At 37.8% G+C, this 25,752-nt stretch overlaps 2 protein-coding genes across 4 annotated transcripts in view; both read left to right on the forward strand.

Moving 5' to 3' along the window:
- The window catches only part of LOC144649269 (brevican core protein-like), a 43,725-nt gene extending 40,626 nt beyond the window's left edge, over positions 1-3,099 (forward strand). For all 3 annotated transcript variants that reach the window (XM_078508739.1, XM_078508741.1, XM_078508742.1), the window contains exons 3-5: positions 302-633; positions 1,293-1,431; positions 2,134-3,099. In XM_078508739.1, coding sequence (XP_078364865.1) covers positions 302-633; positions 1,293-1,431; positions 2,134-2,138 — 476 coding nt within the window. In that variant the 3' untranslated portion in view covers positions 2,139-3,099. The remainder of the gene's footprint in view (positions 1-301; positions 634-1,292; positions 1,432-2,133) is intronic.
- A 4,000-nt stretch (positions 3,100-7,099) lies between these two features.
- On the forward strand, positions 7,100-14,008 carry LOC144649266 (uncharacterized). The gene is made up of 6 exons (XM_078508736.1): positions 7,100-7,495; positions 9,827-9,941; positions 10,915-11,028; positions 12,470-12,583; positions 12,908-13,015; positions 13,288-14,008. Exons 1-6 carry the CDS (start codon positions 7,151-7,153, stop codon positions 13,656-13,658), a joined length of 1,167 nt encoding a protein of 388 aa, XP_078364862.1. The 5' UTR covers positions 7,100-7,150; the 3' UTR covers positions 13,659-14,008.
- Positions 14,009-25,752: the final 11,744 nt, after the last annotated feature.

Here is a 25,752-nt window from a genome sequence, read left to right on the forward strand (position 1 = left end):
CATAATCAAAATAAAAGTCACAAAAGTAATAACGAATATCGTGTTTGTGCGGTTGGCCTGAGATAAAAAAAAAAATAATGAAATAAATGAAAAAAAAAAAAATGAAAAATAATAGTTCAGGTATTAAATTAAATTTGCATCCTAGCGTTGACCAACAGTTATCGAAAACAAAATCACCAAAAACAATAGACGTAACTGATTGTTAAATGGAGTAAAGAAGAACGTTCACAACATTATTTTCAGTAACTGTTAGTGACATTAACTTTTTAGTATTTTTATATAAATAACTTTTCGCCTTTAGATCTTGCGACTGATTGCTTCACGAATCCTGTAGGAGTATCTGACCAAGCCAAAATTCCTGATCAACACATGACAGCTTCTTCTCAATATGGTGATGGTTACCAGCCCGCTTACGGTCGACTTAACGGAGACAGAGGCGATGGCTGGTGTGCCAAAGAATCTGCCAGGGATGACGACTGGCTGCAGGTTGATCTTGGCACAACTTTTCAAGTGTGTGCTGTTGCTTCCCAGGGAGACAGAAATGGCAATGAATGGGTTACAGACTTCAAGCTGTCCTACTCATCGGATGGAAACGTCTGGACACCTTATAAGGATGGAAATGGCGTGGAAATGGTAAGACGTTACACCGCTAAGCTTCAACACTGGCTAATGGCTATTGCAGGTCACGAGATTAATTTTATAGAAATAGAAAATCAGAGTGCTGCGATTAATACATATGTCAAAAATCGATGACCACAATTCTTACAAGCAACACGGCATGCTGTATATTAAACAACTATTCTTCAAAATCGAGGTGAATAGCGGTAGAATATTGCTGTCGATAGATCTGCAGTATTCATTTCTGCCGATGCCGGGCGAAGAGCGACTTGATGGTAGGAAAATGTTTATCGTTCTACTTGAGTTGTGTGAAGGCATTGCCCCCCCCCCCCCGGGGGGGGGCATTGTGCTGCAAATTGCAAAATATGTAGTTTTTTTCTGATTTTGAAAATCATCAGGCCAAATTTCGTAGCCTTTTTTTGGTCCTTTCTGGTTCAGCATCTTCTTGTATTCTTAGTATTTGAGATTCAGAAACGCCGGCGAAACGCGAGTTAAAGCCGGCCATTTTGTTTCTGTTTGTTCACGCGGCATTACTCACTCTGTAGGGAGTAAACAATGCTCATTATCCCGGGATAGCGAGCCAATCAGATTGCTTGTAACACTGAGATCACTGAGTGTGTATACTAAAAGCTTTTATGCTTCGTTTAACTGCGTCCTGTTTTTTTTATTGAAAGGAATTCCACAGGCAAGGTGACAGCAACACAGTTGACCAACACGGATTGTCAGTGCCAGTGTCTGCAAGATACTTTCGCTTTCATCCAACTAAACAACACAATTTTAATTGTATGAGAGTGGAATTGTATAGCAGTACACGTGAGTTCTCATTTCTTCTATCAATTAGACTATTTGGAAGTAGGGAAATAAAGGTCTGTGTTACCCATGAAAATGTTCCACTTATGCTCGCCTGTTGTCAGGATCTAATCAGTAAATAAATTGCACTATAAAATTACCGAACGTTGTTACACCGCATAATAACATGTCTAAGTTAAATTTTCTCTCTCTGTATGACTAAACCATCAATATCGCTTCCTATAAAAACATAACTAACCACACCAAGAAAAACGATAAGTTAACTGTACAAAACACGTTTAGAAAAAGAAAAAACCTGTTGATTGTAAGATTCTCCAGCTGTTGAGGGACTTGAGGCGCAGATTAAAAAAAAAAACTAAATAGTTACAGTGAAGGATGAGAGGGACTTAAACAATGGATGCCGTCTATCCCTTCATAACCATAGTTTAATCCCTGAAAGTAAGCCATGAGAGGTCATGCACGCCACGCACTAAAGGAAAAAGAATTTTAACTTTGACATATCACACTGTACAAAAAGTTCGCGTCGTGCATTTATGACACCGTCTGTCGTAAAACGACACGACAGTACGTAGCATAAAGCACAAACTTTGCACAAGTGTTTCGTACACTGTTTTGGCGAAGCATTATTGTACGGTTTTACAGAGTTGCAAAATGTCTCTGATTTAAATTGTTGCTTGTAACAAGGTAACTTTGTCTTTTCTTCAGGTTGAAACGTTGGATGGACGTCTTTTAACAACCACTCCTACAAATAATTCCCGGAAGTAGCATCTTGGTCTGCAGGCAAATCACACTGTGAGAGCCTGGCATCCTTTTAAGCATCTGTTCATTCAAGAGAGGAAAACGATTTTGTGTGGACACTCATTTTCATGCAAACATGGCTTGGAGGAAACGACATTGTTTCGGACGGTGCCTGGATCTGGGAGGACGGAGAGGATTGGGTCGGACTTACGTCATGGAATACCCAAACCGGCGAACCTATTGGCGGGAACGATGAACAATGTTTGGTGATGATTTATGACACACCTTCATGGCGGCAACTGGAACGACGCTAGCTGTAGTCACAAAAAACCATGTCTGAAGGAAGTGAGGTCTAATACAGTTCACTTTTTTTACCAGCAAATCCAACGAGTATTTCTCTTTTATTTTAATTTATGGTCGACGCCATCATTTGTAACCAATTCTCTCGTATTGTTGCCATATTTGCTCTAGTTTAGGCCTGGACTTGGTCGAAACTGTGCTTTATTGATTCTCAATTAAAATTAGGCCCACATAATTAAGACATACACAGGTTTACGAATAGTGGAGATCATAGGGATAAAATCATTCAGCTACATGCAGTTGAATCCCGATAACTCGAACCCTGAGTAACTCGAACTCCCGCTAACTCGAACCATTTTCGATTCCCCTTCAGGTCATTTTCTTACTAATATTACCCTCGATAACGCGAACCCTGAGTAACTCGAACTCCCGATATCTCGAACCTTTTTCGATTTCCCTTGAAGGTTCGAGTTATCGGGATTCGACTGTATTTTAGATGTGACATTGAGGAAAGGCACCTTATGTAAAATTTGTCGGGGGTTCGACGCACTAGCGTGGTGTGAAGTGGCGAAAGAGGATATCAAAGGCTCTCTGTTCGATTCTGAGTGGCGATTTGCGCGCATTTCTTTGTTAAAAAAATAAGTGTCGTTGAAAATGGCATCACCGTTAACGACAGGAAACATGCTGCGGCGGTGTTTTTTCATTTAAACAGCAGAACTCATTCCAAATCCTCTATTATTTGAATTAACGTATCCGATGTATTTTAAGTATTTTCGCGAATGACACATGACTGAAAATCTATCCTCAGAAGGAACAAGTTTAAATATTGCCTGGATTATCGCCGCGCGCATACCACTAAGATGTTCCCCGCTATATTATTTTTAATTTTCAAATTTGAAATTCAAACATTTTTAAAATTTAAACTTCACCAAAAAGTAATTGGAATTGGTGCACAAGAATTCGAAGAAATTCTCCGTTTCTCCATTTCTTCATAGGAGAGATCACACGCTGTCACTAGCAAATTTAATTTACCAAAATCCGAACAAAATTATATATAATGAGACCGTTATCATAAAATAAACATACACTACTAACAGAGAAAAATCACTTGTAAATTTCACTTTAATATATAATTATCAGCAAGCACGGGTATTGCCCCATATACTTCTGCTTATGTATTGTGCAATAATTATCGGGGGTGGGGGAAGGGGGGTCCAAAACGAGTACAATATGTCTTAAAGTTAACTTAACCCCTCTGTAAAAAGGCTTAAAAAACATCCTCCCGTTAAAAAGTATAGTTCAACCTCCCCTCCCAACTCCGGTCCCCATTGCACGATGATAGCTTATTTAGCGACAGGACTTGCCAATTACATACAGGGCTGTCTTGCTAGCACCGCCATGATGACACTGCCTCGTACACAGACGCCTTTCTCTTGTTTGGGAAATTCAAGAGAATGTTGTCAAACTGATATAAAAAGTACAAAGCAACATATCTTATTTGATTTGACAAAAATAGATCGACACCTAGAAGAAAGAAAGAAGGTGAAAAAGCAAAAAAAAAAGAAAGAGAGAAGCTGTGGGAAACAAAAACAAGCTTGTCATAATTTTATCTCACTAGGAGAAAAAGCAGTAGATAGTGAATAAGACCTTAAGCTGTAGGGAGCCCACGAAATTGAGAAAAAAGTTGATTCGCAAACACTTTCCATTTTATTTCGCTAACCGATTCCGTGAGCAGCTGAGATAGCGGATCAGGAGCCAGTTTTGTACAAACCACCTTGACAAAAAGGCAGAAAATGGACAGAACTGATCAAAGTTAAAATAATGTAAAACATGACATAATTACCTGCGATGTCCTCTGTTTTATTTTGCATAAACTTTATACAAAAAAATGAGATGTCACCCCCTTCCTTCCCTTGGATAATTACGCATTCCCTTCCCTCTGTTTCGATGTGTTACCTTACAATCTGCCACCACTCTCGTTTTAACCCCCCCCCCCCCCCGCCCCCGATAATTATTGCACTTTTTCTCAATCCACAGTTACCGTATAATCACAAATTATTAATATTTTGACGAAGACGATATTGGCCTTTTTGCATCCACCCAACCCATGTAAAAAAAATTGTTACCAATAACTGAATGTGATAGTATTTCCCTTTTAGATTATTAGTGAGCTAACGCTTTCAAAATCCAGTAATTTAGTTATGGATCTTAAGAATGTTCATCAATTTTGAATTAAATAAGTAGAGCAGCAATAAAATACTGAGTGATTTGCATTACCGTTGCTCCATGTACACATAACGTTTTTGCTTTGGTGAGCTTGTGTTTTTGTGCATGTGTGAATGAGAGAAGGAGCTAAAAAAAATGGAGCGGGGGGAAGGTGAATTTGAAGCCGTGATAATGACTCGCTTGATAAATACACACCACAATGCCCTCAACTCTTTTCAAACTCCACTCTAATCTCACAACATAACTATGTACAAAATAGAATAGAATTTCTGCAGCTCTGGCCATGAGGGGTTGCAGAATTTCTTGCAGCACTGGCTATCAAGGGTTGCAGAAATTCTGCGACATCAAATCTTAAACAGGATCCAAAAAGCAAATTTCACGGAAATGTAAAATATGTTTATAAATTTATAATGTTACATTATTAGATGACATTTTCACGATATCCGGAATAATCAAGGCCGAGGTAAGTTATCAGCTTAAGCTTTCGGATTCGGCTGATAACACTTACCGAGACCTAAATGATTAGTATTCCGGATATCGCAAAAACTGAATCTAACAATAGTTTTATTACACATTGTTTTACATGTATACAAAATAACGGCAAACAATTTTAACTTTGTGTCCTTCTTGTCTTCCGGCTTCTGAACGTTTATTTTTTCCTCAAGATATTCGTGAAAAGTTCTTGCTGTTTTCGGAGTCTTTTTGTTTTAGCAATGTTTAAATTTTTTTCCTCGGTTGAAGAAGCGAATAAGTGAGCCATGAATTTACTTCGCTTTCAGATGCCTCCCACTTCGCTGTTAGAATATCATGCCTTGCGCATGTGACCTACCGCAGATTATTCATTAATCTGTATCGAAGATCTGTAGGTTTCGCTGATTCCCAGAATTAACTGTAGGCTCTTAGCCAATGAGCGGACAGAAAGTGACTACAATGTATAATAATTAACAATTAGACTACGAGCCCAAGTTTTCTATGAGCAAATAGTCAACGAGGCGCAGCCGAGTTGACTATCGCTCATAGAAAACGAGGGCAAGTAGTCTCATTGTTTTAGTAGAAACTCTAAAGGATTGCAGTCCAAAACCTACAATATTGTGCACTTTGAAGACAAAAAATCAAGAAAATTTACCGCTTAAAGAGCTACGCGAGCGCGCGACTGTTTTCTATCGGCGAATAGAAATCAGTGGGAGAACCAATCAGATTCGCGGATTTCCATTAGAACACAGCTGAGTTTTACTAATGTTTGTTAGTATATACCGCACAAGTGAATAGTACTTTTCGCGCGCGCTGATTGGTTAACTCGGACGTGATTAGCAAAGTACTATTCACCTTCACTTCGGTGAATAATTGTTAAATATCAAGTTATCACAGCTTATTGCTATCTTCAGCTTTTTGTCACCGTTACGTCCGCCGCTGCCGCCTTTTCGCCTTTTCGCCTGTTTTTCCATTGTCCCGATCAGCCTGAAACGGCTAAGTTGATGTTAAACGACCCACCGTGTTCTGTCTTCCGGCAAGCAGTTATTTTAAGACATTCAGTATTACACATTTTGAGATCACTGTCTTTGTAATGTTATACAAATAAAGTCCCGCTCATTTTTTATCATCAACTCCCTCGTATGCAAATAAAAGAAACAGCTAGTACTGCTTTAGTAAGTTTTCAGAATGGAACAGCATAATTAAAATAGCCTAGGTAGTTTTAAAAACATGAGATGCTTGGAAAACAAGTACTAGTATAACGTGGATTATAAAATTGTTAATCTCATGTGAGGCTCTTAGCAAACTGACGGCGAAAAAGAGATCACATTTTGCTCACAATCTATGACTTTATGAAAAACTAATGACATCAAAGAAGGGAGGCAAATTAATAATTTAACTGAATAGAATATCTTTTAGATTCTATCACTAATGGAAGAAATAAAACGGAACCCTTTTCTCTCTCGCACTACAAATAATCATTCCATTTTTTGTTTGGTCTAGGTTGATTGTAAATGATTTCAGAAATGCTGTATTTGCTCGATTAAATGCCCCGACGTTTATTTCAAACTTGCGGCCTTGTGGACCCGGTATTTATTTGATCTCCTGCAGTTTAATCGAGGCCGATGATTATTAAGGAAGGGTTTTTATTCATTATTTTTGAAAGACATATACCTTTCCATTATTCCAACAGTTGGATAAAAGCTCGACGTGTGTTTTTACAACTTCAACTTGTAAACCCAGCGTTAATTCGAGTTCCGGCCTTTAATCGAGAAAGTTCGGTTCAGTCTGTCAACGAAGCTTGGTTGCCACCCAATTCCAAACCGGCGTGTCAAAGCCAATAGGTCTATCAACAACATAAATTATGCAATGACAAAAACAGTTATGACAGAGGCACAATCTGCCTCACAGCTTACCATTTTGGGTTCATCAGTTTTCCGATGATAAGGCCCTTGATTATCTGACAGTGATAGAAACAAGCAAAGACATGTTCACTCTTAGAATGTTTTTAACCTGTTGTTTTTGTTTCCATTTCATTGTCTTATATGAAGCGAGAGAAATTCATTTTGAGGCCCATTCATCAATTCGATTTGTCAATTTTGTGGAGCACGAGTCTCGTTATCTCGATGTATCGAAGCATTCGGAAACAAGAGTTCATGAATTTGCCGACTGTGCCATGGAATGCTTAAAAACATCACCATGCATTTCTCTCAATATGGCGTCTTCCCCTGACGACGGAGAAACGTTTTGGTGCGAGCTGTTGCTTACTGACATGTTAAACAACTCGCAAAGCTTCAATGAGAATGCAACTTCTCATCATTTCTCCAAATGGGTAAGTTCACAATAATAATATAACATTGATATATTATAAGATCATGAGGATTTTTGCCGTTATGACTACCTGCACCTAGACCTAATACCATTTGTTCCACTTTAACTGATTTTAGTTTTTACGGCACAAGAATTTGAGAATTGAAGAAAACTTCATTTATTAAAATCATGGTCATTCAATTTGATTTATTGATTATGTTGAATTCAACAACTAGTTACGTTTACCTCAAAGGCTGAAAAAACTCAGTTGTTTGGTTGACTACTGATTCGCTGAAAATCAAATGCAATCGTTAAGAAATTTAACAAGTTTACGAGTTTAACAAGTCTGCGATTCTGAAATTGTGTTGTTGCTTATGTAAGGAAGTTAACGTCTTTAATTTCCAAATTATAAATAAGATTAATTATTTTTGTGTTCAGTGTTGAAGCCGGAGTCCAAGCATTTAAATGACGATCACGGTTTTCGTCTTATTTTTACCTTTCTCAAAATGCATAGAAAACGCGTTTTCCAGCTTGAGTGCTCGACATCTCTTTTTGCATACTAATTAAGTACGCTAGTCAGATGCGAAGAGCGAAATTGACCTGAAGGTCATTCAGGTTTAAAAATGCCTTTACTGATCAGAGATTTTGATTAAACTTACAAGCCAATGTTTTTTTAAGTAGCTTATTCAGTTTTTGTCGATTATTTTTGTCGATTTTTTGTTAATCAGAGACTGATAACTTGATATGAGGAAATCGTGGTCATTTTAAGAAAACCAATGCAATACAAGCTTTACGCTTTTTCGCAGTCGATTTATCAATTTTTGAGATAAGTGGACTCAATTTTGAGGTGTTTTAGGGTGTTTACTGGATTTATTATATTTAACTAGAAACAATGTGGCCCCACGCGTGCAATCGCAAGGTCATCAAGAAAAATACTATTTATATCATTTTTGTTTTCAAAAAATAAATCAGTAGTCTCAGTTATTGGGAAAATTAATCGTTGTGTTAAGGTTCTGTCCCATTCTTTGAGGACCCTCCCCGTCGCGTTTTTTATTAAAGAAAATACTGCTAAAAATAATACTCGGCTGGGGATTTACCTTAACTATTATCCAAACACAACTGTCGTTTGCTGTGTTTTCACGCTTTACAACATTCCTCGACTTTGTTTATTTATGTGAAGTAACTGAAAATCATCATTCCTGATCTTTAGAAGGGCTTGAAGGAGTAAAATGGGAACTGGGATTTATCAATTTTTCACTGGTAAAATGGGTCAATAAGGAGGCCTGGAAATCACAAAAAAAAAAAACTGGACTGGGGCTGGGATTTGGGCAAATAATAAGCTGGAAGACGGGGTTTGGGCAAAATTATTCTTTGGGAAATGAAATTCATGCTCTCCCTCTTCCCTTCAGGACTTTCTTAGTAGTATGGTACAAATTGAAACTTAAATACTGTTCTCAGCCAAATTTGCCAGTACTTTATTTACTCGTTTGTACTGACTGATAATTCTTCGTAATTAATACTTATCAGGTTTTTTACAGCACTTGTGAGTCCGCTAAAAGGCCGCTTCCAGTGTTAACAGAAACCCATGGGTTTCTGGTGTTAATGAATTTGGTATTAACTCTGGTTTGCGATCGCACTTATCTAAGGCCTAAGCTATGCTGGGGCCCAGTTGGAGGCAAAATAACGACACCGTTTTGAGTTTAAGTGTCCAAGAGAACCAATTAAAGCGTTAGCAATGTTAATCGTTTGATCTTAGCATTCAAAACAAAGGGAAGAAAGAAACGTTTAAGTTAACGTGTTCAGTGGAAACGGTTTTCAACGGTTTTTAAAATTTGATTGATTGACTATCTTCAAAATATATACGTGAAAAAAGAAGATAAAAACCCTGCCTGTTCAAAATCAATGGGATGTCATTATCATTTCTTGGGCAACAAAAACTTGCTTACCTCAGTACATAGAAAAGAACCACAAACAAGTACAAGTCATAGAATAAACTCTCATTGAGGAAATTTTTAACACAACGAATCATGAGAGTGATAAATGATCGTCGCAGTGAATTTCCAATTTAAGCAATTGGAATAAAGAAGCCTGGAAAAAATTCAGGGCTTCAACGGGATCCCGTTGAAGCCCTTAATTTTTCCAGGCTTCTTTATTCCAATTGCTTAAATTGGAAATTCACTGCGACGATCATTTATCACTCTCATATACATCCGCAGTTTATATATGAATCATTTCATATACATTACATCACAACGAATCATACACAGTAAAAGAGTTACGGACTGACACTCATTCGTGACTACTTATCCCACAATAATTTGTTGTTTCTTAGTCTTGTCCGTTACCATTTCAGTCTCCTTGTTTGAAGAAACCATGTCTAAACGAAGGTTCCTGTGTTGCAAACTACCACAATGATACTCACAATTGCATTTGTAAACCTGGGTTTGCTGGACAAAATTGCCAACTAAGTAAGTAAACCTCTGATATCTGTAGCTTTAGACTGTACAATATATTTTGCAATGCCATTATTTTTACTCAGATAAGTGCATAATACAAATTTCTCTGAACGTTTGCAACAGTTCTACGCAATAACGACGCTATAGAAGGATCTGGGGATGATATATGTTTCGCTAGCTGTAGTTGCATTGTATAGGTTATCGGCACACCGTTATCAAAGACTCAATCGACGTTTGCGATCCCACACTCAATTTTATTCACAGCGTCGGTAAATGACCTCAAAACCTATGAAATAATTAACAACAGTATAAAAAAGAAAAAAAAAAAAAAGAAAACCACAAGCGAAACACAATACCTAAGTAACTAACGGCTCACGCGGTGGCTCGCGAAATACACCAAAACGAAACTTTGATATTCGAGCACCACAATCTCCGGTGGCCGGTTCTGATGTGAGAAACTTACAAAATGCAAATTACGTTCAAATAACAGTCTATGCAAATTTAAACACGCACGGGCGCGAAGTCGCGCACGCCATTTCGTGACTTACCGAAAAGATATAAGTCTAAAAGACTGATACCAGCGTACCATTAACGTGGCTCCTTACGGTCATCATTTATGGCGTGGCGCGCTAGTTTACTGTTACATATTTTAAGTAAGCGTACGTTTTTGCTCCTTGAGAAAATCCAAGATGGCGGATTCAAGAAAGTGGCCCTTATAGCGTCATATGACGTCAGAGGCCGGCAACAAAAATTATGTCATGTTGTTAAGTAAGATAAGGGCTTTCTACTCAGGGTAAATTAATTTTGCTGCGCATTAACAGAACAAAAAATTTAGGGGATTTCCATCCACCCCTTGTACGACCGTTGGGGTATGAATTTGGAAGTACGTCCGAAGGTTAATAGTGAATGTGTTTTTCAGTGTTAAGTGACCTCATTTTAGATTATTTTTTACAAGATAATATTCGTTACTTTCTCTTCCCTTTAGACATTGATGACTGTGCTCCAAATCCATGTGAAAATGGCGGAGCCTGCATTGACGGAATACAAGATTACAGTTGCACTTGCGCAGATGGATTTGAGGGAAGAAACTGCAGTACAAGTGAGTTGAAAAAAAAGATGCACTCCTGGGTCATTGTCAAGCATGTCATACCCAATCGGGTTCGAATAGGGGGGGGAAGAAGGAGAGAAGGGTGGCTTTGTAGAGTTTAATGGATTATCTCCGAATATTTTTTTCCGCGGGCACTCCCAAACTGAAAGAGGCGGAGATGCTCGTCGTCTTCACCGCGGTCAAACGTGTCAGGTAGCTTTACCTCTATTTCGGTGAATTTTGTTCATATTGAAGTGTTAGTAAGAGCAAGGATAGATAAAATAGTTGCTGAGTGTAAATATATTCCCGTTCTTTCAGGTAAACGAGTATTTTTACCCTTTAAATGTTCCGCATCCGACAAGAGTGCTTTGAAAAATGGCGCCGACAAGTCCACACATCGCTATTTTCAAACACATACAACGTTTTTAGTAAAGCTCCAAAAAACTTAGTAAATCGTCAGGGATACCGGTTATGTATCGAACATTGAACTGTGAAAATTAAAACCTTATCTTTGAAGTACTTTTCTTATTTTTTGCATATTTCTGTCGTTTGACCGCGGTCGACTCGTCGTCCCTTTTTTTCGTCGTCGTCTCCTTACTAAGGGGTGCAAATTAGACATTTTGGTTTCATTCAGGGTGTTCAAAACACAGAACGCTAATACTCTTAGCGGTCAAGGTCTCCTTTAGGGCTGCACATGAAGACATAGAAAAACACCGTCACACTGTGTTGCTGGTGTAGACCGATCCGGTATAAAAATCTCTTTTACAAAGGGATCAAGAAAACCTTGAGCCACGCCCCCCTTTTGTGGCTTAATTCAAATTTTCTGACAAAAATCCACGTCTCTGTCATATAAGAATTCCCCGCGGGGTTTTGTTACCCCATCCTGCCCTGCTGGATCGAACGTTTTCTTTGGTCCTCTATCCAGTTTTAAAATGATAAAATATTATGGTGAGACTAACAAGCTTTTACCGAAGCATACTGACAAATGCATTTAAACTTCACATCATTGCGGATTCATAGTAAATCATGCTTTCCTTTTTCGACAGATGGCAGATACATTTAGCTTTTACTACTGCATATGCATCGAGTTTATAAACGATAATTCCTAATGCACTGATAAAATTAAATTGATTCATCAGTTCTAACTTCTTCGCCTTTCATCAGTCTACATTTTCTATGCTTTTCCTTCTTGAAAGTCATTTTATATCGATAAATCCCCTTCAAAAAATAATCTGATTCCCTCAGTTCGCTCACTAAGGGAATAGTTGTTATTGAAATAAGACATTGTAACCGTATTGTTTCCCTTAAATCCAGAAAAATACCATCAATAAAGAATGTAAACTGAATGTATAAAATGATGATGATGATGATGATAATGATGATGATGATGATGATGATAATGATGATGATGAATGTAGCTTGCCTTTCATGTAGACGTGTGATCTTTCTTCAGATATTGATGAATGTGCTTCAAGTCCATGTGCAAATGGTGGAAGCTGCAGTGACGGAATAAACTACTACACTTGTACTTGTGCAGTTGGATTTGAGGGGAAAAACTGCGAGATTAGTAAGTTCAGTCACACTGATGGATTCTAAAACATGTCGATACGATCGAGAATCTTGGACGCAAACGAAGGGGTGAAAAGGAATCAGGCTAATTTATTAACTCGACCGAAGGCGAAATCTGCGGGATCAAAACGGAATCATTGCAGTTTTTATTGGGTTCAGGCATCACGAGTTAAAAAAAAATCGGCAAACAACGGAATCATCGAATAAAATCGCAGAAAGTTTAGGAGAGTTCGAATTTACAGTAACCTTTGTAAACCCCCGCCAGCGGCTTGAGTCATTCGCGCTATTTTTTGTACTCAAAAAAGGGTGTAATCTTCTTCAGATATTGATGACTGTGATCCAGATCTGTGTGCAAATGGTGGAAGCTGCGTTGACGGAGTGAACGATTACACTTGTAATTGTGCAGATGGATTTGAGGGAAGGAATTGCAGTGAGTTTTCACACAAATTACCACCTGTTTAAAGAATAACTAAAACGCTTCCACATTTTAAGTTAATTGTTCTTAACAAGATATGTTAGTTGTTTTAATATTGATTTTTCTAAAGCCCGACACTATTGGACATCGATGGAAATCGGCGCTATAAAAATTAAGTGTTACTATTGTCGATGATTCTGTCCTTTTTTTGTTGTTGATTTTAGTCGCGTTAATTTAAAAATACGTTAATCAAGTGTTAATAAAAGTAATTTTGATTTTTTTTGCAGTATGTAACGTTGGATGGACGCTGTTCAACAACCACTGCTACAAATATTTCTCGGATGAAATGTCTTGGTCAGCAGCCAAATCACAGTGTGAGAGCTTGGGCTCCATATTGGCAACTATTCATTCAGGAGAAGAAAACAACTTTGTATACACACTCATCACCAAGAACGCATGGATCGGAGGGAACGACATAGATTCGGAAGGAGCCTGGGTCTGGGAAGACGGAGAGAGCTGGGGCGGATTTACGTCGTGGAATTCTGGGGAACCTAATAATGATTACAATGAGGATTGTCTGGTGATGATTTATAGTCTGGCTGGCAACTGGAACGATCTTGATTGCGGCGCTGCAAGAGCCTTTGTTTGTAAGAAATGAGGTTAATTCCAATTCATGTTTCTTACTGATAAATTTAACGAGTATTTCGGTTCGTAAAGGTTATGGTTCGGAGGAGGGGGAGAGGGGGAGGGCGTTGCGTAATTCCCTAGTTAGTCTTGTTTAGCAGAAAGCTTCACTGACACCTTGATAATGATTCCCGTGTAACGCAAAAACTTAAGTCTCATAACTTCACTAACTTCGGAACGAAAAAAGATTTTGGCTTTATCTTTTCTGCTACTGAAAGGTTAAACCTTGTTTCTTATGTCCACTAAATATCTTAATTTTGTAAAAATTTGACCTGCGAACCTATACCGTAACATTTTAGATTGTATTCAGGAAGTGGGGTGTGCGAATGCATATATGGTTTGTCACGCTATCAAGCATGGTTGGGAGGAAGGGGGGGGGGGGGGGGGGTTCACAAAGTGCCCGTGTTGATTTCAAACTTATCTTACTGAGAAATAATCCGCTAGCTGCCCCGGAAGTAACATTGAGCAAACATCGAGACTTTTCCTTACAATAATGGAGGAACATTTTATGTGTAAATTGTTTCGACAGGTGCCTTAAACGTTTTTTTTTTAAACTATGGTCCAGGGAGTTTACCGAAATGTGATGTTTTGATAGCTTTATCTCCTTTTTTAATGATAATTTGGCTTTTATGTAGAGTTTAATTTCTTCTAAAAATTTACAGTTTATTTATCTTATTTCCTTTGCTCTCTGACGATTTTAGGGAGGGACCATCATTTTTTCAGAGGGGGGGGGGGGGGGGGGATCAAAAATCCTGAAAAATCTGTTTGCAAAAGCAAAAAAGCCCAAATAAATTGTTTGCAGGCATAATAAAACGCGGCCGGAAAAAACTGTTTGCATAGTTATTTCTTTTTTTTAATTGGGCAAAATAACAAAATGGCATTAATTAGGGCGGACGTTGAAATTCTATTCTCCCCGTCCTGTTAGGCTCCCACAGCAGAGGGTAAATGTTCTCTAGATGTAGGGTATTTATGATATACGGTAGTTGTACACTGATTGAAGAATCGTTGTCCCATGAAGAGCATAAACCATGAACGATGCGATCGGAAAAAATAATCGTCGTCTGTGACCGGAATAAGCACGAGAATAAACGAGACAGGTTGCGGTAATCATGCTCTTAAGGCTTTCAAAGAAAGAAAATATCCTGATTATTACTAAAACGAATATAACAAAGCTTACCAATGCTGTCTGCCCAGAATAATACCATTTTACAATAGAGTGTCGAGGAACATGGATGGGGAGACGAGAGGAGCTCGAGGGGCTCGAGGGCAGAGGACCAGGGCGGGCCCGTGTTCACCCCCCGCGCGCACACACAGCATCGTGAAGAAAACCAGAAAGCCGAAACACGAAACAAAACCAAACGAGAAACCCACAAAGCAGTGAATGGTGGGCGCAGACGGCGCAGCGGCGGGACCGACGGAGGGAGGGGGGGAGGCCCCCGGGACGGGACCGGCAAACCATCAGACGGAGAAATTTAGGGTGAACTATAATGGGTAATATCGTTCATGGTTTATACTTTTTACATGGTCAAAGATTTCTCAGTTAGGTGTATCATAAATACCAGATTGCACGCGTTTTCCCTTATACATTAGTTCCATTTTACCCACATTCTCGGCCACTTCACTGGTTGCAATTGTCAGTCGGATATCGTAAGGCAAAAAAAAAAGAGATAATTTACTTCACTATTTCAAATATCCATAACACTATGCAGGATTTAGTTTTTTGTCCAAACCTTTTTAAGGATAAAGGGGGCAAATCAGTTTTGTGTTAGTACCATTTCCGGCCTCTGTTATGTATCAAACATTTGCATCATCGATTTGCCTACATTGATCTGACTTGACAGACGTTTTGATAGCACCAAATGGTTCCTTTTCTGTGAAATCTATATAGCTACTGAGAAAGAAACCTCTCTGTTCAGCTACTAAGAAATTAAAGTTTCATATAGTTCTGACTCGCATTAAATGACAGATTTATACGATTTAACGTAAAAGTGATTTTACCTAGTCAAAGCGATTTTGTTTATCCCGTGAAACATTACATCTAACAATTAGTGCTAAGCAGTCAGAACTAAAGAAAAGAAAACAATCGAATACATTTCTGTAATAGTACCAAACTGTTTGGTGACTATTTCATGGATTAAGCAAAATCGCTTATGTCGATCAGCAGTTATCATAATTGTAAATTTGTAAGATAAGTGGGGACATGTAGATAAGGCTGTACCGAAAATGCTCGGCAACTTCTAATTTGGGCAACTGTTTTCCTTTCGAGAAACTTTTTTCTAAGCAACTTCTACACCGAAGAGTTCCGAAGATTGTCCGAGTGTTCTTCGAAGGCCGCACGAACATTTGTGAGCAGTTTTCGAACGACGTTTGCCGAAAAGTTTTGAGGAAGATACGAGGATCTTTCAACTTTCGGCTCATTCAGTATTAAAAACTCATCAGCAAACATGACATCATCGGTCACTTTACGATTGTTCTCAGTGGAAAAAAAAAATCCCTTGTAATTAAACAAATTTTGGCCTTATAATGTTATATAGATACTTTTGTTGCAGTGTATTGAAATTGCATGAAAATCTTACCTTTAAAGGGAAATTATCATACATTTGGAGAATTTGTTTTAATAAAAAGCAACGTTTTGAAGTTTTTGGAGCAATTTTCGAGCAACTTTTGGATTTGTGGAGCAACTTACCAGCTTAGTGGTAAGAAATGTAGAGCATCTTTGGGCAGCCTTACTGATGCACATGTCTTCTAGCCTGTATGAAAGCATACCGCTTAAACACAGGAAGCAAATAATGATAAACTAATAAACATAAAATGGTCAAGAATCCCAACTGGCAGGTTATTAGGACCAGTTGGCTATTGACAAAGCGTGGCCGAGGGGTTGAACCTGCTTGGGCTATCGAGAACAAATCCAGCTAGTGGCAGGAAGTAGGGCTTGAAGTAGGAGTGACTGGATTTCAAGACCAGCACCCTAAACCTCTCGGTCACGCTGCATTCTCATAATTTTAAATTTATCGAGTGTGTATGTATATTGTATTTGCAAAATATCATATTTATGATAAATTGGTAACGGGACATTATAATTACGTTCTACATTATCATATTCACGATTAATAAATGTGCCTCGCACATAACGATGTTATAAGTTAAGCTCCATTTATTTGCCTTACCTTTAAACACAAATAGTTTATTCAAAAAGTAGAAAAACAATTGGAAATTTATTCCTTACTACTAACAATGTCAACAATGACAGGTTAATCAGTCTTTTGATTATACGCTTCCCTTTATACATGTACAAGCACGACAAGGTCTATATTTTTTGGGCTAAGGCTACGCGAACGTTCGTAATTTATGAACGATTTCAGACCGAAACTGTTCTTAAAATGATAAAATTAACCCCTAAAAAATCCCATGCCGAATATCTGACCCTTAAATTTGAAGACAGGGGGGAGAACACAAATAAAATCATTACTACTACGCAGCCAAGGCACTACCACAATAAGATTGTATTAATACCCAAACAAATCCCTTCTAAGCCACCGATATTTTCCTATCCAAAAATATCCCGGAATCAAAAACTTCAACCATCAAAAAATCCTTCCGTCATTCCCGACACTTGAAATCCCGAGTTCCATTTTTATACTTGTTTTTAATTACTGTCATGCGCTTTATACATGAGCCTTTGGCTCGGATAGGGAGGGCAACCTCATCCTGCGTTATGACTCAAATCAACCGATTGATTGATTGATCGAGGCCCATGTTTACAGTTATCGATCTTAAATATTAATCAATCTCATACATCATATAAATAAGTACAGTGACAATAAAAATGTAAATGTTATTTTTGGTGTTGTTCTATGATAAATGTAGACCTAAAAACCTCTCAGTTCATTTCTAATTTAACTCCACTCCCCTCGCCACAGCCCTAATATCGAACACCCTAAATAATGCGTGTATAAATAAAGTTATCTTATCTTATCTTTCTTCTTATCTTATCTTATCTTTTTTTTTTTTCTTTCTTTTTTTTTTTTTTTTTTTTTTATTAAAAAGACCTTTTACAAAACTATCGGAGAACTCTGGGGATCCCCCCCCCCCCCCCATCTCACCCCACACCAGTCTTAATTTAGAAAGCGCGATGGACAGACTTGCAAACCCGGTCAGATTATAAACTTATGAAAACACACTTGTGCTTAAAAAACTGCCTTTGCTATATACGTTATATAACTTGTCATTTAAATTTAGGACTTCGCGTACCTAAACGTAAACGTACACCTCAATTACGGTGACCCCCTTAAAAATGAGAAACGCTCCTGCGAAATTTCTGATCGATTAACTCGTGAACCAGTGTCATTCAAGTTGCCAGAATTGCTGGACATAATGCATGCACTAAAATTAAGTTATACAAACGGCTGCGCTTTTGGGAACTGCAGAGCCCTGAATTTCTGTCTCCTGTGACTGCAAAGCGATGAAATGAAAGAAGAATTATTTGTCTCAAATCAATACCCTAATTTGACTTTTCATGCAACTTTAATTCACACATTTCACCAAATCAGGAAGGATCTCGCAAACCAATGGGAACCAGTACTAGTGGCGTTGTGCCTCCCGAGTAAAAAAAAAAAATAATGAAATATTCGCCTGGAAATACATTTTCTCTACCTTTTTTTCTATATAATTAAGTTTTATTGGTTCTTGAGGAGGCGCTAATGATAGATATATAATCTCCCTTCACAAGTTGTATGTGGGTCACGTGACCAAGGAAACCAAGTGCTTGCCATTTGCCCCTTACTATAAGTCTCAGAATTCGAGTTCAAAGTCTAACACAAAGACTTAGAATTCGTATTCCAATGATTCGAGGTTTAATTTGAAGAACAATACGATTAATCTGGTGTGAAAAGATTTATTTTAACGCACACCTCATCCCCATGCAAGTTCCGTCCTCCTGGTTTTGAAGTGTTAGCTAATTTTCAACACGTTTCTGAAGCCGTACTTTAACTGGGCAAAACTATGTAACTATCAAGAACTAATCATGGATTTGAATGTTTCAATAATAGTAGAGTAGTAGTTACGGACCTTTTGTCCAAAACTAGATTTGTTTAATTTGTTGTGATTAATTGTTGCCCAGTAAACAGAGGTTTGAGCAAGGCAATGGCGAAGGGGTGCTATTCCTGGGGCAGGCAGAGAAGGCATAAACTGCAAAACTATAAAATCGAAGATATCTACGTTCCTCATACGTGTCCCGGCTACGTAGGAAAATGTTATGTTTCTTCACGTAGGCTGATTTCGGAGGACTTTTTGTGTAATTTAACGAGAGGATTTTTTTTTTTTGACAAACACGTCCCCGCGCAAGATAGAAAAACACCTGTGTTGAGTTTTTCTGTTTTGTAGGATTTTTATGGAATCCCGGGAAGTCTGACCATAAATGCCAATGGGATGGGAATGCCCGTCGTCATGCTTAGCGGTGTAAATCACAAAGATTTACTTTGGTCTCACTGAGGAGGGTGTGCAGGACAGAAAACCAATGTTCTTAGTCGATAAGGTCTCGTTTATGGTTTGCACATGAAGAAATATAAATACTGTCATACTGTGTTGACAATCTAAACCGATCAGGTATGAAAAATAGTTTCTTTTCAGGGTCAAGAAAAGCTTGAGCCACCTCCAAATTGGTCTCCTTTAGGGGTTAATTATATTATTCTGACAACCATAGACAAGCATCCATGCCCCTTTCATATGAGGGTCCCCACCCCCAACCCCCGGGGTTAAACATCAATGTTTTTCTTGGTCTTTTTACAGAGAGGTGTCTTTAATAATATAAATTTTAGCAAACGATTTTTTTACAGTTTATTAGCATAAAAAACCTAATGTCGATTTTGAACTGCTATATCACTTTTTGCTCCCTATTGTTGATGTCTACATCCATTTTTTTAAGGAAGCAAATCTTATTTTGCTTTTCTTGTTCCTCGAAGTCTAACTCGAAGTCTAAGAATTCGTAATCCCGTGATTCGAAGTTTAGCTTGAAGACCAATACGCACTTGAACTCGAATCCAAATTCGATGGATCACGAATACTCCTTCTTGAATGGCGTTAACTACGTTTAGTGCCACTACTTCGCTGTTCCCAAGCATCAGGCTGAACACAGATCCGTACTTCTGTACCATTTTCGTGAGATCAAGATGTGGATTCTCTCCCAGCCGGAAACAGGCGCCTGTTGAGGCAGAAAACAGGGTGAAATGGGCGTCAGCAGTAGGCATTTCCCGATTATGCTAGCATTTTTTGGCATCTGATTTGGCTTAACGAGCAGTTTTTTACACTTTTTCTCAAAAAAAGAATTGCTAGCATAATTAGCATTTTTTACCAATTTTATCTTCGGTTTTGTCGTCAAAAGCAAAAATTTGCTTGTTTTTGGTGTTCAACCCTTCTAAAGACCTTTAGTAGAAACTCAGCTGTGTTCTATTGGAAATCCGCGAATCTGATTGGTTCTCCCACTGTTTTCTATTCGCCGATAGAAAACTCGGGCTTGTAGTGTAATTGTTAATTAGAAAAAAACTTCAATTCTTTAAGCTCTCCACAAAACAAAGATGGCGTCAGCCACGTCACGCCATTGTCGTGCCCCGGTTGACTACTTCAACTTGCAAGTGTAATGTTGCAGTACAACAAATTAAGCGATAAACGCTTTGAGTATGTCATGAAACATGTAGATGTCTTCAAAGGAAAAGTGAACAAAGAGATAACCAGCTGGCTAACGTTGTGTTTTATATAAACACAAACATTATTCAGTTAACTGTAAAACTGTAAAACACACATGGTGCCTTTTTATTGTATGTATTTTTTGTAAAATAAAGCAAGGCATTTTTAAAACTAAATGCGCGTAATTTGAGCACTTTTTTGGGCAAAAAACAAGCATTGCTAGGAGCATAAAATGCCAGTTTTACTAGCATAATTAAGAAATGCCTAGTCAGCAGCATATGGCTGAGGCATGCGCAATCATTAAATAAATTTAAATAATATGTTTGGACTGTGATAACGCGCGGATACATATGTTTATCACAGGCGTGGGTTCTTGATAACATTTCGCTAATGTACGTAGAACCTCCAATACACTTCTTCCTTCTACTTTATCTGACTGTTGCACTTAGTTAAAGTCACTCCAGTTTTGTGGTTTTTATAGTTCTCGTAGTTCTTGTACTGTGTCATGGTTCTTCTTGTTCTTGTTGGTGTATTTCTTGTATTTCTTATTCTTATAGTGTATGTAGTTCATGCGGTTTTTGTAGCTTATGCAGCTTTTGCAGTTTCTGTTGTTCTTGTTGTTTCTGCATCTCGTATAGTTCTTGTAGTTCATGTAGTTCATTTGTTTTTTTTTTTTTTGGTTTTTTTTTTTTTTTTTTGTAGTTCGTATAGTTCTTGTAGTTCTTGTCCAACTGCTTATGGGTTTTGTTGTTCCTGTAGTTCATGCAACTTCCGTAGTTTGTGTATTTCTTGTCGGTCCTGTAGTTCATGTAGTTTTTGTAGCTCATGTAGTTCTTGTGTTTCATACAGTAATAGTTTTTGTGACGTTTGTCGTTCTTGTAGTTCCTGCAGCTCATACAGTTCTTGTATTTTCCGTAGTTCGCATAGTTCTTGCAGTTCTTGTTGTTCCCGTATTTTAGACAGTTGTTGAAGTTTTTGTTTTTCTCGGTAGTTCCTGCAGCTCGTATGAGTCTTGTATTTTCCGTAGTTTGTATATTTCTTGTAGTTCTTGTCCAACAGTCATGTAGGTCTTGTACTTGTTATAGTTCTTGTATTTCCCAGTGTAGTTCTTATAGTTCTTGCAGTTCATGCAGTTCTTGTAGTTCCTGTAGCTCATATTGTTCTTGTTGTTCGTATATTTCTTGTAGTTCCTTTGGTTCTTATGGATGCTATAGTTCGTGTTGTATCCATATTTTATGTAATTCATGCAGTTCCTGTAGTTCTTGTTTTTCATCTTTAGTGTAATTTTTTATATTTCTTTTAAACAGATAGATCTTTCACTCGCATTTAGCTATGTGATAAACGCTGTAAAGAAACATTTAAGCTAAATGGTAAAACCATGTGGCCTAGCTGGAATTCCCGTGAACGAGGCCTGCTTAGAATACGTCCGTGACTTTTAAGTTGACTGAAGTCTGACTGACGTATTTTAAGGAGGCAAACGTTTTTATGCTAGCTGATCATTACCCAGGCTTTCAACACGCAATGCACCGATCTACAGCAGGCTGTAATCATGACATATAAATATTGAACAACTTCAACTTGAAATAATCGACACTTGTCCTAGCTAATTAATTAAACGTAACAGAAAAGACACACTGGATTTGTTCACGAAATTTCAGCGTATTTACGTGTTTCAAGCCTTTGCGTGAGCTTCCGGCCGGCTTCGATCAGATAAAACTGACCCCGCACCAATATGGTGTGTTGTGTACAGAAATAGTACCTTAAACAAGTTTAACTCTTTCTTCTCCATGTTACTACATTGAAGTGTCCGTTTTAGACCTTTCTTTCAGTGGGAAGGTTTAACCAAAAACTATAGGAAGAATTATCGTGAATTACCTAATGTGTACGGTAATTCAGACATTTTATTGCTTTCACTAAAAAAGCCACCAAAAAGGAAAATTCGTCACATTACTTCAGGTTCACTTCATTTCGGCCGCTGAGAACACGCAATAAATTTTCCCTGTTCTTACCGGCTGTTGTCATGCAATGCATGGTTATGCCGTCTATTGACAAGTTGAGAAGTTTTTGTTTTTTTTTTCAGGGCTTTTTTTTTCATGTTTTTTTTCCAAGTACATTTAGTAAAAATTACACCCTAATATACGGCTCACATATTTCCTGATGATCAGGTGGAAGTCAAATAAGTCAATAAGTTTATCCGGATAAGAATTCTGAACAACTTGCCTAATCAAACATGTCAAATCACTCGAAGTAAAGCTGCCATTGATGAACTCAATTTGCAATTTTAACGCAAAACCGAGTCTTGGCGTTTATTATTTAGCTCTCCAGCTAGTTCAGAAGGCAGCAACATTTAATAAACCGGAATATATTAATACAAAACTGAGAAAATGAACTTAAATGAGTGGTTTATGTAGCGAAATGGAAAAAAGTAAGTTCGTTGCAAAATTATAAGCTTACCTTTCACACCAGGTGGTCCTTGAGCCAACTTGGAAAAAGTATGCTGCCATATCCGGGTTAGGAAAGCACAGAGGAGAAAGCAGTGGAATAAAATCTGCGTGGCAAATAATGAAAGGTCCGTAAATGAAAAGCTCATACTGAACAGCCAAGGAAATGTAAACATTGGTCTTCTTCTTCTTCTTTGGTGAGTTCAGGGCCAAGAGGGAAAGATTGATGGTGGCATAAATATGCTAACAAACGCACTTTTTACACCCCAGTGAACCTTTATTTCACAGTATCGGCGACTATCACGCCATGTTCTTAGTGTCGGCGACCATCACGCTATCCTACTCTAAGTCAGTGATATTTTGCTAAGTTTTATTTTAGTTCAATCACTGCGTTACTGCGATATAAATATGCTGACAAACGCACTTTTTACACCCCAGTGAACCTTTATTTCACAGTATCGGCGACTATCACGCCATTTTCTTAGTGCCGGCGACCATTTGTCAATGATTTTTGCTGTGTTTTATTTTAGCTCAATTACTGCGTTAAAAAATCGTTCATCCATGAATGTTGGTTGTTCATTTTCGACATAATAAAATTATAATGGATTGCTTCTTTTTGAATGAAAATATATGGCTCCCATGAAAGTGTTATTATTTCTACTGGAGTTTTTATAACCGTTAACATACGATAATCGGAGTGTTTAAAACAGACCAACTACAAGAGGAAATAAGAGTTATTGGAAAATTAGCTACTGTGAAAGGCCATTGCGACGTAGTGTCTGATCTCAGTTTCTTCAGCGGGTCTCTCTAATATCACTCCTCTTATACCGCAGACACATCTAATTAATTTAACAACCTAGCATATTAAGTGCCACAATGTGTTTAATAAAATACTCTTTCTATCCACAGCGCTAATCTTTTTTCTGGTTTGCTTGCCTGTCTTTTGAATGCATGAACTCTACAAAGAATTAAAATTAATACCTAAACTTGGCATTTTTTTTTTTAATTTTTAGTTTAATGTGTTTATTTTGTTTACGCTGTAGTCTGGCTTAAATAACTTCGGCGTGGCAAACAATAACCTGAATTTTAAGTGCGGTTTCGGTCAGTTACGTCAATTTTCGATACGGTGTTGTGGTTTTGGCCGTCTTTTAAATTTTATTTTGGAATTGCGGTTAGCACCCCGCTAATGTCCCCTCAAGGCTAATGTTGTCGAAGTCCTGATCATTTTACAGATGAATTGTAAAAGAGTTGAATGTCTTTTTTAATGCTTAATTTAAGAGGTAATCTAGCAGAAGAACACCCGCTTTTCTTGTAATTTTTAATTTTAATTTACAGTGATTGGTATTAAAATACCAATCACTGTGACAATGGACGGCGTCATTCTCGCGTGCGTGACAAGCTGTCGTGATCATCGCTGTTTACTCACTCATAACAGGTCACCAGAGTTTGAGTATGTTCTTTATTGTTATATTATGTGTTTTTTTTTTTGGGGGGGGGGAGTTATACTTGAAAAGATAATTTCTCAATTTGTTAATAAAAGGTACCCTGCAGGGGTTTAACAAAGCACGTAGGAGGCAAAAGTCACGCACTCGTGCTTGATATTTACTGCATCACCGACGAGCGTAAGACATGGAATCAACTAGGATATATATGCGTTGTTTCCAAGTTTTATGTAAGATATTACAGTCAGCAGAATGGATTTTTTGGTTATCCCCTGAGTCTAAAGATAGTGCATGTTTCTGTAAGGGAATGCATAAGAACTCAAACTTTGTGTTTTGTTACGTCAGCAACAAGGAAGTATAATTAAAAACAGTTCTAGTTCGGCCTCGCCACGCTGTCAACAGTGATATTTTTTCTCTATCTTTTTAAGGCACTTAAAATCGAAATTTACGTACTCGCATGACAGGCGACAATCGTTAATGCCAAGACAATCGTTAATGCCTTAGACAATCGTTAATGCCAAAGGCATTAACGATTGTTCCAACATTCTCAGCGAGATCGACTGAAACAAAATCTTTCGGTTCTGATTGTCCTGGCTTCTTAAATGAACCCAGACCCCTTAGTTTCATTCTTTTTTTGCCCGACCGACCGACCCACCATCACAAGAGACGAGGCGATGGGAAACGAAACATTTTATTGAGATGGGCTAAAGACATGTGGCTCAGCTGAATTTCTTAGACGATGCCATATCGTCTTATATACGAATAGTATTTATGAGTAAATTGAAGAATGCTAGCTGCTAATAGAATATGTCAGTCTTTTGCGTTGACTGACGTATTTTAGGAGGCAAACATTTTTACGCTAGCTGATCCTGACTACGCAGGCTTACAACACGCAATGTACCGATCTACTGCAGGCTGTAATCATGACATATAAATATTAAACAACCTCAAAATAATCGATACTTGTCGTAGCTAATTCAACAGAACGACACACTGGATTTGTTCACGAAATTTCAGTGTATTGGCTTGTGTCTTGCCTTTGTGCGCGCTTCCTGCTTCTTGTGTTTAAAATCGGTCATCCATCAGTGCTGGTTGTTCATTTTGGACATCAAAAAGATAGTTATTCTAAGGATTGCTCCTTCTTCTTTTCTTTTTCTTTTTCAAAAAAAAATTTTTTTATGGAGTCTATAGAAAATGTTTAAAAATATATGGCTCCAAATTAAAGATCAATTTTTATTTACAAAAATAATTCTCAATAACGTTTCTTTAACCTCGATGTCAAAGTTTTAAAATCTGCATGCATTCTTGCATATTAACCTCAAGTAGAAATAATAACATTATAATTTTTGTCCGCCGGTTTCGATGTAACTAACACTCATTAAGCAAAAATGATAGTTTCATCGCGGTGTGAATATAAACGAGTGGAACATTAATTTTTGCCTTAATAATGACGTTGGCAACATTTTAATGTCGGAAAAAGTGTTACAGATTTTCTATACTTAAG

This window comes from Oculina patagonica, chromosome 4 (genome assembly GCF_052425735.1).
Source record: "Oculina patagonica isolate OP01 chromosome 4, crgOcupat, whole genome shotgun sequence".
In the NCBI taxonomy this organism is placed as follows: Eukaryota; Metazoa; Cnidaria; class Anthozoa; order Scleractinia; family Oculinidae; genus Oculina; species Oculina patagonica.